This window comes from Eptatretus burgeri, chromosome 17 (genome assembly GCF_056783735.1).
Source record: "Eptatretus burgeri isolate ZD-2024b chromosome 17, Ebu_testis_v1, whole genome shotgun sequence".
Taxonomy (NCBI): domain Eukaryota; kingdom Metazoa; phylum Chordata; class Myxini; order Myxiniformes; family Myxinidae; genus Eptatretus; species Eptatretus burgeri.
This window is the reverse complement of record NC_140977.1, coordinates 39,539,523-39,551,547: the sequence shown is the minus strand read 5'-3', so window position 1 is coordinate 39,551,547 and position 12,025 is coordinate 39,539,523. Positions and strand designations below refer to the sequence as shown.

Genomic DNA, 12,025 nt, shown 5'->3' with positions numbered 1-12,025 from the left:
AAAACACAACTAGATCATGATATAAACCTCCCACCAAAATTTTATCAGGATCGGATCAAAACCCACGGAGCTATGCTCGGGACAGACAGACAGACAGACAGACAGACAGACAGACAAGCCAGTAGGCGGACATGGGTAGTCGACTACCCAATAGAACCTGACGCAATGGGCCCGTTCGATATGGAATGACCTGAGGATTAAGCACAAGAAAATTCATGATTCTAGCTTCAAGGGTTAATGCTGCAGATTGTTTTTTCGTTAAAATAACCCCACATTTCGAGGTTTTTCGTCCGTTGCTAGGCAACGGAGGGGTCCATGGCAACTGTTCTTTCTCACACATAACTAGGACATACCATGAACCTACCATACCAGTTTCATGTATATCTGACTCATGGTCTCTGAGATATAAGGAACTTCGTTTTTTTATTGTTTTCGACCAGGGTTCATTCAAAGTCTATCTTCTCCGACAGTTTTCATAGGATCCTGCTGGAAATTTTTGACAATATGGCTAAATGTACTGCCCACAGTCGCTCGTGGCTCGATTTTTGATTTTCGAAAAAATATATTTTTTATGATTTTTCAAAAATTTCAAAGTCCCGTTGCTCGGCAACGGTGGTGTCCATAGCAACGGTTCTCATTTGCACACAACTAGGTCATGGTATGAACCTCCCAACCAAGTTTCATTGAAATCGCCATTGTATTAACGGAGCACTGGACCGAACAGAGGGACAGCCAGACAGACAGACAGATCGCCGGAAATACTGATAATAAGGGCAGAACAAATTTCAAAAAAAGAATTTTTGAATTTTTTTTTTTCGACGACATCGACTACCCAACAGACAGACAGACAGACACACAACAATAACAAATATAGTGGTCACTTTTTTTTAGTGAAATTTTTTTTTCATCAACCAATATTCATCTTATCTCATTCTCTATTTTATATAGAACTTCAGATTCTTTGTTCTTGAAAAATATACTTTATGGATGACTGTAAATATGTCATCACCTTTTTAGTATTCGAAGGTAGGGTGGACCTCCATTACTGAAGGCTGCCCAGGGACCACCACATGTCTAAATCCGGCCCTGGTGCCTGCTGAAATGCTCATTGCACTGAGGAATATACTGCCTTTGGAAGAAACCTGTCTCCTTGTCATCTAGTTATTCGGTTAAAATTCATACGTAACACCCATGAATGTAAATCGGGTGTTGTATTGTACTAGCAAATACCACCCGTCGCTTCGCTGATGGGAATACCAAGAGAGGGTGGAGAGAGAAAGACGGGGGAGCCATTGACTTTTAAATGTATTAAAGGGGGAATGCGTTCCTGACAGGAAAAAAAATTGAGTGTTTCAAAGAGTAAATTAATTAAAATCCAAGTCGAGGTACATGAAAAGGACACTGCCCCCATGCCAAATAAATAAATAACAAATCCTCCAGTGTGCAACATCACCGGGGCGCCTTCTGCACCCAGCAGCACATAGAGTCTTGCAGCACATAGAGTCAGAATTGGGAGGGAGCGGTGTGCAATAATTGATTGATTAATTGCATGATTACAATAAATAAGTAATCGTAAAATAATTTCTCAGTCAATGCCGAATAGCATACCTAAACCAACACTGTTTCATCCGAATCTGCAACTTTTTGAAAATTAGGTAATTAATGGGAAAATGAATAATTAATTGATTCATCAATCAATCAAAACTACCCTTTGTATCAAATTACTGGTCACTGTCATGTCAAAATATCAGCTTCCTAGCTTAAAATATGCCTGAGATATTGCCAGGATGAGAAATAAAATAAATAAGTAATTAATAAATCGATAACAATTAATCATTTAATTGATTCATCAAAAATTTTAAAATATTGTTTTTGTCAAAGCACATCTTCACTTTTGTCCCCAAATTTCAGCTTCCTCGCTCAAAGGATGGCTGAGATATCGCCCGGACAAACAAACAAACAAGAAAAAGATGTCATGCAGAGCAGGGTGCAAAATCCACCCCCCTCTCCAAAGGTTGCCATGGATACATCAAATTATCCATTTCATTAGGATTAAAATTGACAATCTTAATCAAGGCTCATGTTAATCAGATGAAAATTGATTCTTTTTCAGATTGAAATTGATGATTTTAGAAGTTTGACCTGGAGTTGACCTTTGACCTTTTGACCTCAAAATCAATAGGTTTCTTAGTTGAGACGAACTACAACTTGGTAAAGTTTCATGATGATCGGTTTAGAATTGTGACCTGTAGGTGTCAAACAGACAAACAAACAGACAGAACAAGCCGGTAGGCGGCCATGGGTCGCCGAGCATCCGATGAGCTTTGACCCCTGATCTGAATTAATCTAGTACTAAGTACTTACGAAATTACAATCGAATCGGTTAACCCGTGTATGAGCAAGGGGGCTTTGGTCATTTTGCCCAAACAATGCACCCATTGACCTTTGACCCCTGACTTAGCTGAGATAGGTCAATATGTCCTGAAGCAAAGTTGTAGTACCCATTGAGTACTATGTACCTATGAACTTTCATTCATATCGGTTAACCTGTGTAGGAGCAAGGGGGCTTTGAATGGTCATTTTGCCCGAAAAATGCACTCATTGATCGTTGACCCCTGACCTAGCCGAGATAGGTCAATATGTCCTGAAGCAAAGTTGTAGTACTCATTGAGTACTATGTACCTATGAACTTTCATTCGTATCGGTTAATCCGTGTAGGAGCAAGAGTGCCTTGAATGGTAATTTCGCCCGAAAAATGCACTTATTCACCTTTGACTCCTGACCTACTCGAGATATGTCATTATGCAAATGAGCAAAGTTGTAGTACTCATTACGGTCTATAAGCATGAAAAGATTCATTCGATTCGGTTCAACTGTCTTGGAGCTAGTGTACTTTGAATTTTCAGCGAGAATGCTCAATGGCCCTCGGACACCTAAGTTGAGAGGGTTGCCATTTGGAAACTATAAGATGTAGAACAAAATCGATGTCAAATAGCGGATAGAGAATTACCTTAAGATCATGCATACCAAATCTCATCGAGTTCCATCTAATGATAACTACTCGGTATCAATTTGAATGAAAAGTACCGAAAATGCGGTTTGATATTGGAAATCCCCAAAGTTCGAGGGGGTGCTGTGGGTGAACAAAGATATAAATCGAAAATCCGGCTCGATCGTTTGTGCACAATGCATTCTAGATGATTAGTGTGAATTTTCATGACCATCTGACCATAACCCTCGGAGTAGCATTTGGCACGAAGGCACCTCCTGCTCTCTCATATCATCGATTTTTGCACTAATTGACCTTTGACCCCTGACCTAAGTGAAATCGGTCAATATGTCCTGAGGCAAAGTTGTAGTACTCATTGAGTACCATGAACCTGCAAAGTTTCATTTGGATCGATGCACTCACCTGGTCGCGAGGGGACCTGCAATTTTCGCCAATTTTCGGGCATACCCCATTTGTAGGGGGCGCTGCGGGTTAACTATTCCATATATCACAAAAAACGGAATGTATTTGGTAGAGCATCACCTGTAGATGATTCATGCCAAATTTCATAAGCTTACGTGGGATAATGGCTTTCGGAATTGATTTCACGTGAACGGTACCGATCTTGAAGGTTTTTCGGCTGTTGCTATGGGACCAAAGCGTTCCTAGCAACCATCACAATTTCCAAAGCACTAGGTCATAAGATGTACCTACCACCTAAGCTTGGTCAAAATCGCCCACATTTACTCCCAATTATGCTGATGACAAACGAACAAACATCCAAACAGGCAGACAGGATTACTGACAATAAAGGGTCACCTATTTCGGCGACCCAATAACAAAATCGACTGACTATTATACTTGAAAAATCTTCGATTTTGCAAAAACAACAAGAAGACGTCGTGCAGGCAACGAGACTTGCAAAGTCCATAAAACAAATTCGACCTCAAAATTAATTGGTGGTTGAATTCAATACCAAATGTGCAATTCCTCTTCAAATTCCAACTGAATCAGATGAAAATTGACAATTTTAGAAATTCGGCTTCAAATGTCCTTTTGGTCGATGTTGATCTCAAAAATAATTGGTGGTTGAATTCAGTGACCTGATTTGCAAATCCTCTTCAAATTTCAAGTCAATCCGATGAAATTTGAAGAATCTAGAGATCTCAAGAAGTTGTTGACCTTTGGTCTATGTTGACCTTTTGGTCGATGTTGACCTCACAAATAATTGGCTCGTTGAACTCAGTGACCTGAAACATAAATCCTCTTCGAATTTCAAGTCAATCGGATGAAAATTGAGGATTTTATAAATCTCACCTTAGTTGTTGACCTTTGGCCTATGTTGACCTATTGATCTCAAAAACAATAGGTTTCTTCCTGATGACAAACTCTACCATGTGGTGAAGTTTAGTGAAGATCCGTTTAACATTGTGACCTGTAGGTGACAAACAAACAGACAAGCCGGTAGGCGACGAGGGATTCGCTAGGATTGAAGCGCTGGATACGATGCTTTTCATTCTGACCGATCCACCGACGAAGATTCATTGCCAAGACGTATTGGTTCACATACAATTGTTCCTCTGCCTGGCAAGATTTTTCCTATTGCGTATTTTGCCAACTAGCACTCTTCATAAAAAAATGACGGAAAATAGACACCCTATTTTTGAAGGACGACCATTTGAAAAATAATCGGTTTGCTGGTTTGTGCTGTGGAGCCTCACGTTACACACACACACACACACACACACACACACACACACACACACACACACACACACACACACACACACACACACACACACACACACACACACACACACACACACACACACACACACACACACACACACACACACACACAAAACCCGAAAAACTTCTCTCAATGCTCTTGTTTATGCCTGGTGTTGGCTTAATGGTTAGGGTGGTGGGCTTAGGATCCGAGGATCCTGAGTTCAAATCCCACTTGTCTGTTGAATTAATACCAGGTGGGGTTGACTCTGCCTGTCATCCTTCCGAGGTCGGCAAAATGAGTGCCAGCATGCTGGTATCCTGTGTCGGAGTGGCGACCCGTCCAGGATTGTACCCAATAGCCAAGGAGACTGCTTAGGCAGCACCAACGCTCTGCACAGAGTATGGTCCCAGTGGATGGAATGCTCTTGTTTGACCACACCTCCTGAGCCACACAATATTTTTCATAAGCCACGCCCACTTTCCTACGCCACTCCCACTTTAAATAATAAATAATTGGAGGTGGCTTGTGGATCATGGAATAGTTTTCAGAAAATAAATAAATAATTGGAGGTGGTGTGTGGGTCGTGGAATCATTTTCGGAAAATAAATAAATAATTGGAGGTGGTGTGTGGGTCGTGGAATCGTTTTCGGGAAATAAATAAATAATTGAAGGTGGTGTGTGGATCGTGGAATCGTTTTCAGTAAATAAAGAAATAATTGAAGGTGGTGTGTGGATTGTGGAATCGTTTATGGAAAATAAATAAATAAATGGAGGCGGAGTGTGGGTCGTGGAATCGTTTTCGGTAAATAAATAAATAATTGAAGGTGGTGTGTGGATCGTGGAATCGTTTTCAGTAAATAAAGAAATAATTGAAGGTGGTGTGTGGATTGTGGAATCGTTTACGGAAAATAAATAAATAATTGGAGGCGGAGTGTGGGTCGTGGAATCGTTTTCAGTAAATAAATGAATAATTGGAGGCGGAGTGTGGGTCGTGGAATCGTTTTCGGAAAATAAATAAATAATTGGAGGTGGTGTGTGGGTCGTGGAATCGTTTTCGGAAAATAAATAAATAATTGGAGGTGGTGTGTGGGTCGTGGAATCGTTTTCGGGAAATAAATAAATAAATAATTGAAGGTGGTGTGTGGATCGTGGAATCGTTTTCAGTAAATAAAGAAATAATTGAAGGTGGTGTGTGGATTGTGGAATCGTTTACGGAAAATAAATAAATAATTGGAGGTGGAGTGTGGGTCGTGGAATCGTTTTCGGTAAATAAATAATTGAAGGTGGTGTGTGGATCGTGGAATCGTTTTCAGTAAATAAAGAAATAATTGAAGGTGGTATGTGGATTGTGGAATCGTTTACGGAAAATAAATAAATAATTGGAGGCGGAGTGTGGGTCGTGGAATCGTTTTCAGTAAATAAATGAATAATTGGAGGCGGAGTGTGGGTCGTGGAATCGTTTTCAGTAAATAAATAAATAATTGGAGGTGGTGTGTGGGTCGTGGAATCGTTTACGGAAAATAAATAAATAATTGGAGGTGGTGTGTGGGTCGTGGAATCGTTTACGGAAAATAAATAAATAATTGGAGGCGGAGTGTGGGTCGTGGAATCGTTTTCAGTAAATAAATAAATAATTGAAGGTGGTGTGTGGGTCGTGGAATCGATTTCGGTAAATAAATAAACATATTATTAGAAATCCACAAAGACAGAAATGCCGGTGATTCCATTTATTTTGGATTCTTTTCACTTTGGTCAATAACGTTTGGATCGAGGAGAGATCGAAGGTGGAACGACGGTGTAGTTCCTTACAAACACTGTATACACACCTTAAATGACGGTAAATAGACACCTGATTTTTGAAGGACTATCATTTTAAAAATAAAACCTCAATCAAAAATCGGCTCGAGTAAAATTTTCTAAATATCTCGAAGTGTTTAATTCCGAAGTCTCGTTTCTCTACATTCAAAACTGAAGGACAAGTATTGAAAATACTGTACGCGGTTTTTCGGCCGCTGCACAGCAACGGGTGGTTGCTAGGCAACGAAATTCAAACACGCACATTCCCAGTATATATTCCACCTCTTGGCAAAGTTTCATCGAAATTGGTTCGCTGGTTCGTGCTGTGGAGCCTCGCGTTGCACACACACACACACACACACACACACACACACACACACACACACACACACACACACACACACACACACACACACACACGGAAAACCTGACAATTAGGGATATCTCATATATATATATATATTTATATATATATATATATATATATATATATATATATATATATATATATATATATATATATATATATATATATATTTATATATATATCGAATCCAACAGACAGATTGACAGAAAGAATAAGAAAATCGACCAACCAATATACTTTAAAAATCTTCGATTTTGCAAGTAACAAACAAACAAACAGAGTGAAAACTGAGTTCTCCCTTCGGTACCCGGCGATGACGTCATGCATCGCCTGGATATGGCATTGGGAATGAGCGGTATACAATACTATACATTGGGGTCTGGTTGTCTTTTCTTCTTCTTTTTTTTCCTGTGCAGCATGAAGCTGTGAGTAGCATCATTGGCTGGTGGTGTGGCAGTGCTGTTGATGCAGTGCCCCTGTAGGTTGGAGCAGTAATTTGGAATTTGGTCAGGATGCTGGGGTTAGCTTCCCTACTTTTCATGAAGGGATCTTTGATATCCACTAATTCCGGCAGATGCAACACACAGTTTAACGTCCATATGAGGGGCGGCATGCACAATGATGAATCACCGTGCCTGTGAAACACCGGGATAACAGTTCATAGCTGGGTATGGATTCAAACCCAGGCTAGTCAGCTTAGGAGTGTGCGTACCTCTCGGCCATCCTGCTTTGTCGCCACTGAAAACATTTTTCAATTCTCGCTAAAGAACCTGAGGCTTGTGCCAAGAAAAAGAAAGGTCGTTGTTCTCTCGGGGATCTTCAAAAGGGCACAGAATCTAAAGTTCTAGTTGTCAGTCGACACAAGTTCTCCTGTAGTTTAATATCTGAAACTTCATTTTGCGGCTCTGTTGTTATTTATGTTTGTCTTGAAGTTAACGTCACGTTCGATTTCACAACTCCGAAATGATGCTTTTAACATCGATGTGCTGATGTTTTTGCAGATTTTATTGTGAAAGTCAAAGTGGAGTCCGAATTCATGGAATACTCGGCCTCGCATAATGAAGGTCAGAGATTTACTAATCGTACAATGCTCGTTATAATTGAAGGCAGTCAGACCACTCCTTGGCTTTTTTCACAAGCTCTTGGCTATTCGTTGTTCACCTTGGCATCTTGGTTTTCTATTATCATCGCTTTTCCGAAACCTTGTGAATTCTTGGCTTTTTCATTGGCTCACCTTGGCATTTATGAAAATGAGGAGTGGTCACACTGATTGAAGGGTGACACTTGTGCATTGTTCCTGAGGTTCGTCCTAAGTAATGTTGCTCGATTGTTTTTGGTCTGCGTCAGTGCGGAAATGAGGATGATGAATTTCCTCAATCATGTGATGAGAGAGAGGTGTGCTAACCACTCTGGGAAAGACTGTGAGGAGGTGATTGGGGCATGCACCAAGAGAGGGAGAACTTTCCATTCTCCGAAGTAAGAGAGGGTTCTCTCCTCACATGTGAGATGTCACTTTGCCTTCTTTTCCAAGAAGGGAACAAATGATGCAGAGGCTCATGGGTTAACTTGTGGACATTGTAAAAGGTCTTGAGTCTGGGAGGTTGGTAGTGAGAGCATCTGCTCTGAGTATGGGGTGTCGGCGGTCTGAATCACGGCCAAGTTGTACCAAAGACTTAAAAAATGGTACGTGCCGTTTCCTTGCTTGCCGCTCAGCATTTAAAAAAGATAGAGCACAGACAAACAACCATAAGTTGGCAACCATTGTGCAGGCTTCATGGGCCTAATGGCTTCCTCCTGCATTGAAGTTCCTTGTCAGGAAACTCATATATTACCCTCATCAGATGGTATCGTATTTGGGTCAGTTTGTCTGTCTGTCCACAAATAATGTGCTAATGTACGCCACAAACGCCACCTATTGGGAGCTAATAATACATGTTATCTTTTTTTTCAACAGAGTACATCTATAAAGTATGTATGATTAAAATGTGACTGTCTTTTGAAGTACGTGCAACTAGAATGCAAGTACGTCGACAAAAGACATACCATTAGGATGTTCTAATAGATGTTCTAAAAGTACGTATTTTTTTTCGATAAAATACTGTTACGGCTGTGGAAATTCGCAAACCACCATCCAGGTCCCGTAAGTGAGATATCTCTTAAGTACATGTGTAGTTAGCCCCAAACCCGTTGTTTAGAGGGAATTAATGTGATTCGTTCGGGCTGCGATGCTTTGAGTCAGTCATTTTCCTTTTTCTATCTTTTATTTCAAACAAAAACCAATGAAGACGCTCGGTGGGCTTTTCCCGCCTGTTTTTCGCGCCATTCTTCTCCGCGCTTGGTATGAGGGAGGAGAAGCGGGGTGGGGCAGCTGGCGCCCGATTGGTGGATGCGCAGTGTGACGCGGCCAGGAAGGAGGAACGCCCCTCTTCAAGACCTTTCTCGAAGCGCCACGAAGGGGGGTGGAGCAAAGAACGGGGCGGAGCAACAGGGCAGAGCTCCGGGATATAAAAAGTCGGACACGGGCGGAGCGGTTTTGTGGTTGCTCTTGCCCTCTTCCTGTCTTCTGGCTCGCTCGTCCTCTTCTCTTGCTGGTGGCCACTGGCCTGGTCTGCTGTGGTGCGGTTCCAAGACCCCGCTGGCGGGAAGGAGCGTCCGCCATTCCCCCCTCCCGACCTCGGGCATCCACGTTTCCCCCCCCCCCTTCTATCCGCACTGGGATAGCGCCGAAAACTCCGTCCGTGGCGTCGAGCGGCCAACACGTGCCGGCGCGAGGCACGCCGGAGAGGCCTCGCCTACCACACTGGGGCACGGAGTCGCGGCCAGGCGGGACCACGTCGACGGACGTCGGAGAGGGACTCGACGGCCCAAAAGGGAAGTCACCTTTTTCTTTTAGGGGTTTTTGTTTGGATCTTGTGGCGCCGTGTCTTGTAAAGTAAAACTGTATAAGTGTTGCCGTGTATTCGCGTATTCGGTCGTAGCTCTGCATTGTTGTTTTTGTATTAAATTGATATATGTGCATTCTGACTGTTTGGCTGTATATGTGTGCTCTCCGTGTGTCGTGTAAATAAAGTGCATTATGTTGAATTGTTCCCCGTTTCGCTGCGTCCTTTCCTTCGTTTGAATCTCCATCTTGCTCCACGTAAAGGGTTCGTAGTGGGCTTAATACGCCCGATAATTGATCGGAACCGTCGAGGCTGACGATAACACCGCTCGGTTATCCCGATAGCACAGAACGGACCGCTTAAGTGGTTCGTGTCTCGAGTCGGCCTGCGGCGAGGTACGATCGCCCGGTCTACCATCCGCATGGGTACTTAGGTAGGTCGAGTTTGGCAAACAACCCTATCCTACGCGGGTGGCCGATTGGCACGATTGTGGTGAGGTCGAAAGGCCCACCCGTGACTGGCTCCGGGCGATAGTTCCCGGAGGGTCACGACTGAATTGTCCGTCCGGTGGGCGAGGCGGCCGCCATTCGAGTCGAGCGGCCGATCGCACGCCGGCGGGCGCGAATTCGGAACAATACGTACTATTGTTGCGAATCTGGAAGCCATGAGCACTCAACATTCAGGTCCACATCGCTCAGTTATTTTGATAAGTAAATGTGGATAGATAGCTCCCTTTCCCTTATGTCTAATGGGAATTAAGTGTGCATGCGCTGCGGTTATTTTATAGATAGGATTTTTACACTTATAATTACAACAACACGCCTTCACCTTGCTTCCTCAGCCTGACGTCATAGCGCCCGCGGTGGGCGGAGTTCAAGGAGAGACCTTGCGGCGGCTCTCGACCAATCAGGGGGAAGCGAGCGAGGTTGCCATCAGTCGGCCAATGAGCGCCACAACGCAGGACAATGTTACTCTCCCTGTTTGAGGGGCGGTTCACCGTGACGTCCGCCACGCCCCCGGTCCAATCAGCGGAATTGGTGCCCCTTTCGGCCAATCACGGGCGATGAGCGCAATTGCACGCCAAAACCGTCCAGTGAGCGAGAGCAGGTCCGTGGAGGTGGCTCCTCCCCTCTGGAGAAGGGGTGAATAATTGTCCGGGGCGATCCGACTGAAGTGAGTTAGTTGGAGCTGGGGTTTTGGTCTGCCAGATTGCCTGGCCTTGTCTGTTGGCGCTCGCTGCTTTGTCTGCGCTCGCGCTGGTTGGCGTCCGCCTTTCATCCTCCGTCCCGGGTACTCGAAGTGGCATCGTGGTTGCGGGTTCGAGTCCCGCCGGTCCAGGACGTCAAGACCACACGAGGTGGACAGGTCCAAAATAGCTCTGGTTTCCAGCTCATCTTCCCTCGAGCTGGAAACCTTGGATAAAGACCATTGAGGTCCATCTCTTTTCTTTGGTTGTGTGTCTGTGTGCGGGCCTGTCTTGTCAAGTAGAATTGGTTAAGTGCTTTTGTTTGTACATTGACTGCATTTCTTATAGTCGGATAACTCTGCTCTTCTGTGTTCCCCTCCCTGCCTATTGTAAATAAATATCCATTTTGTTGAATGTTTCAGCTCGTTTTGGTGTTTCTATCATTGGTTTGCCATGCTGCGAACGGGAACTAGGAGGCCTCATTGCTGCCGTAATCGTGCAATCGGCCCGGCAGGAATCTGGTTCTCTACGCTCGGGGTACGCCTCTGATCCGGCTCGGTAACGGCCCGGATCGCGCAGATCCTGCCGAGGGTGAATTTCCCCGGTAGTTTGGATGACGTGGGTATTTAGGTAAATTGAAATTGGCAATCGGGAAGATTTTAAAATAAATTACCTGAATTTGAGGAAAAACCCCACATTTCAGACTCTTATAAGGGGGCGGATCTATATGGGGAGCACAACCCCATGAGACCTTACTGCTCTGATGTATCGTACCAAATTTGGTCCATACCGATCGGGTAGTTTGTGTGGAGAAGTTGTTTTAGTCAAATGTTAATGGACGTACGTACAGTATGTACGGCCGGACACCGGGACCCACTCTATGAGCTTATTTCGGAGAAATAACCGAACAAGTCCTGTCGAGCGTCTGCAATTTCTGATTGCTCTGTCTAGTCCCCTCCGCCACCGGAGGTGGACGGAGGTAATGTTTTACCCCTGTCTGTCTGCCTGTGGGCAGGATATCTCAAAAAGTTATGGATGGATTTGGATAAAACTTGGTGGACAGGTTGGGGGT

General features: G+C 43.7%; 1 protein-coding gene across 3 annotated transcripts in view; it reads left to right on the top strand.

Moving 5' to 3' along the window:
• Positions 1–12,025, top strand: part of LOC147009831 (zinc finger MYM-type protein 1-like) — a 34,906-nt gene that overhangs the window by 2,445 nt on the left and 20,436 nt on the right. For all 3 annotated transcript variants that reach the window (XM_085862625.1, XM_085862622.1, XM_085862624.1), the window contains exon 2: positions 7,887–7,949. In XM_085862625.1, the coding sequence (XP_085718751.1) occupies positions 7,887–7,949 (63 nt within the window). The remainder of the gene's footprint in view (positions 1–7,886; positions 7,950–12,025) is intronic.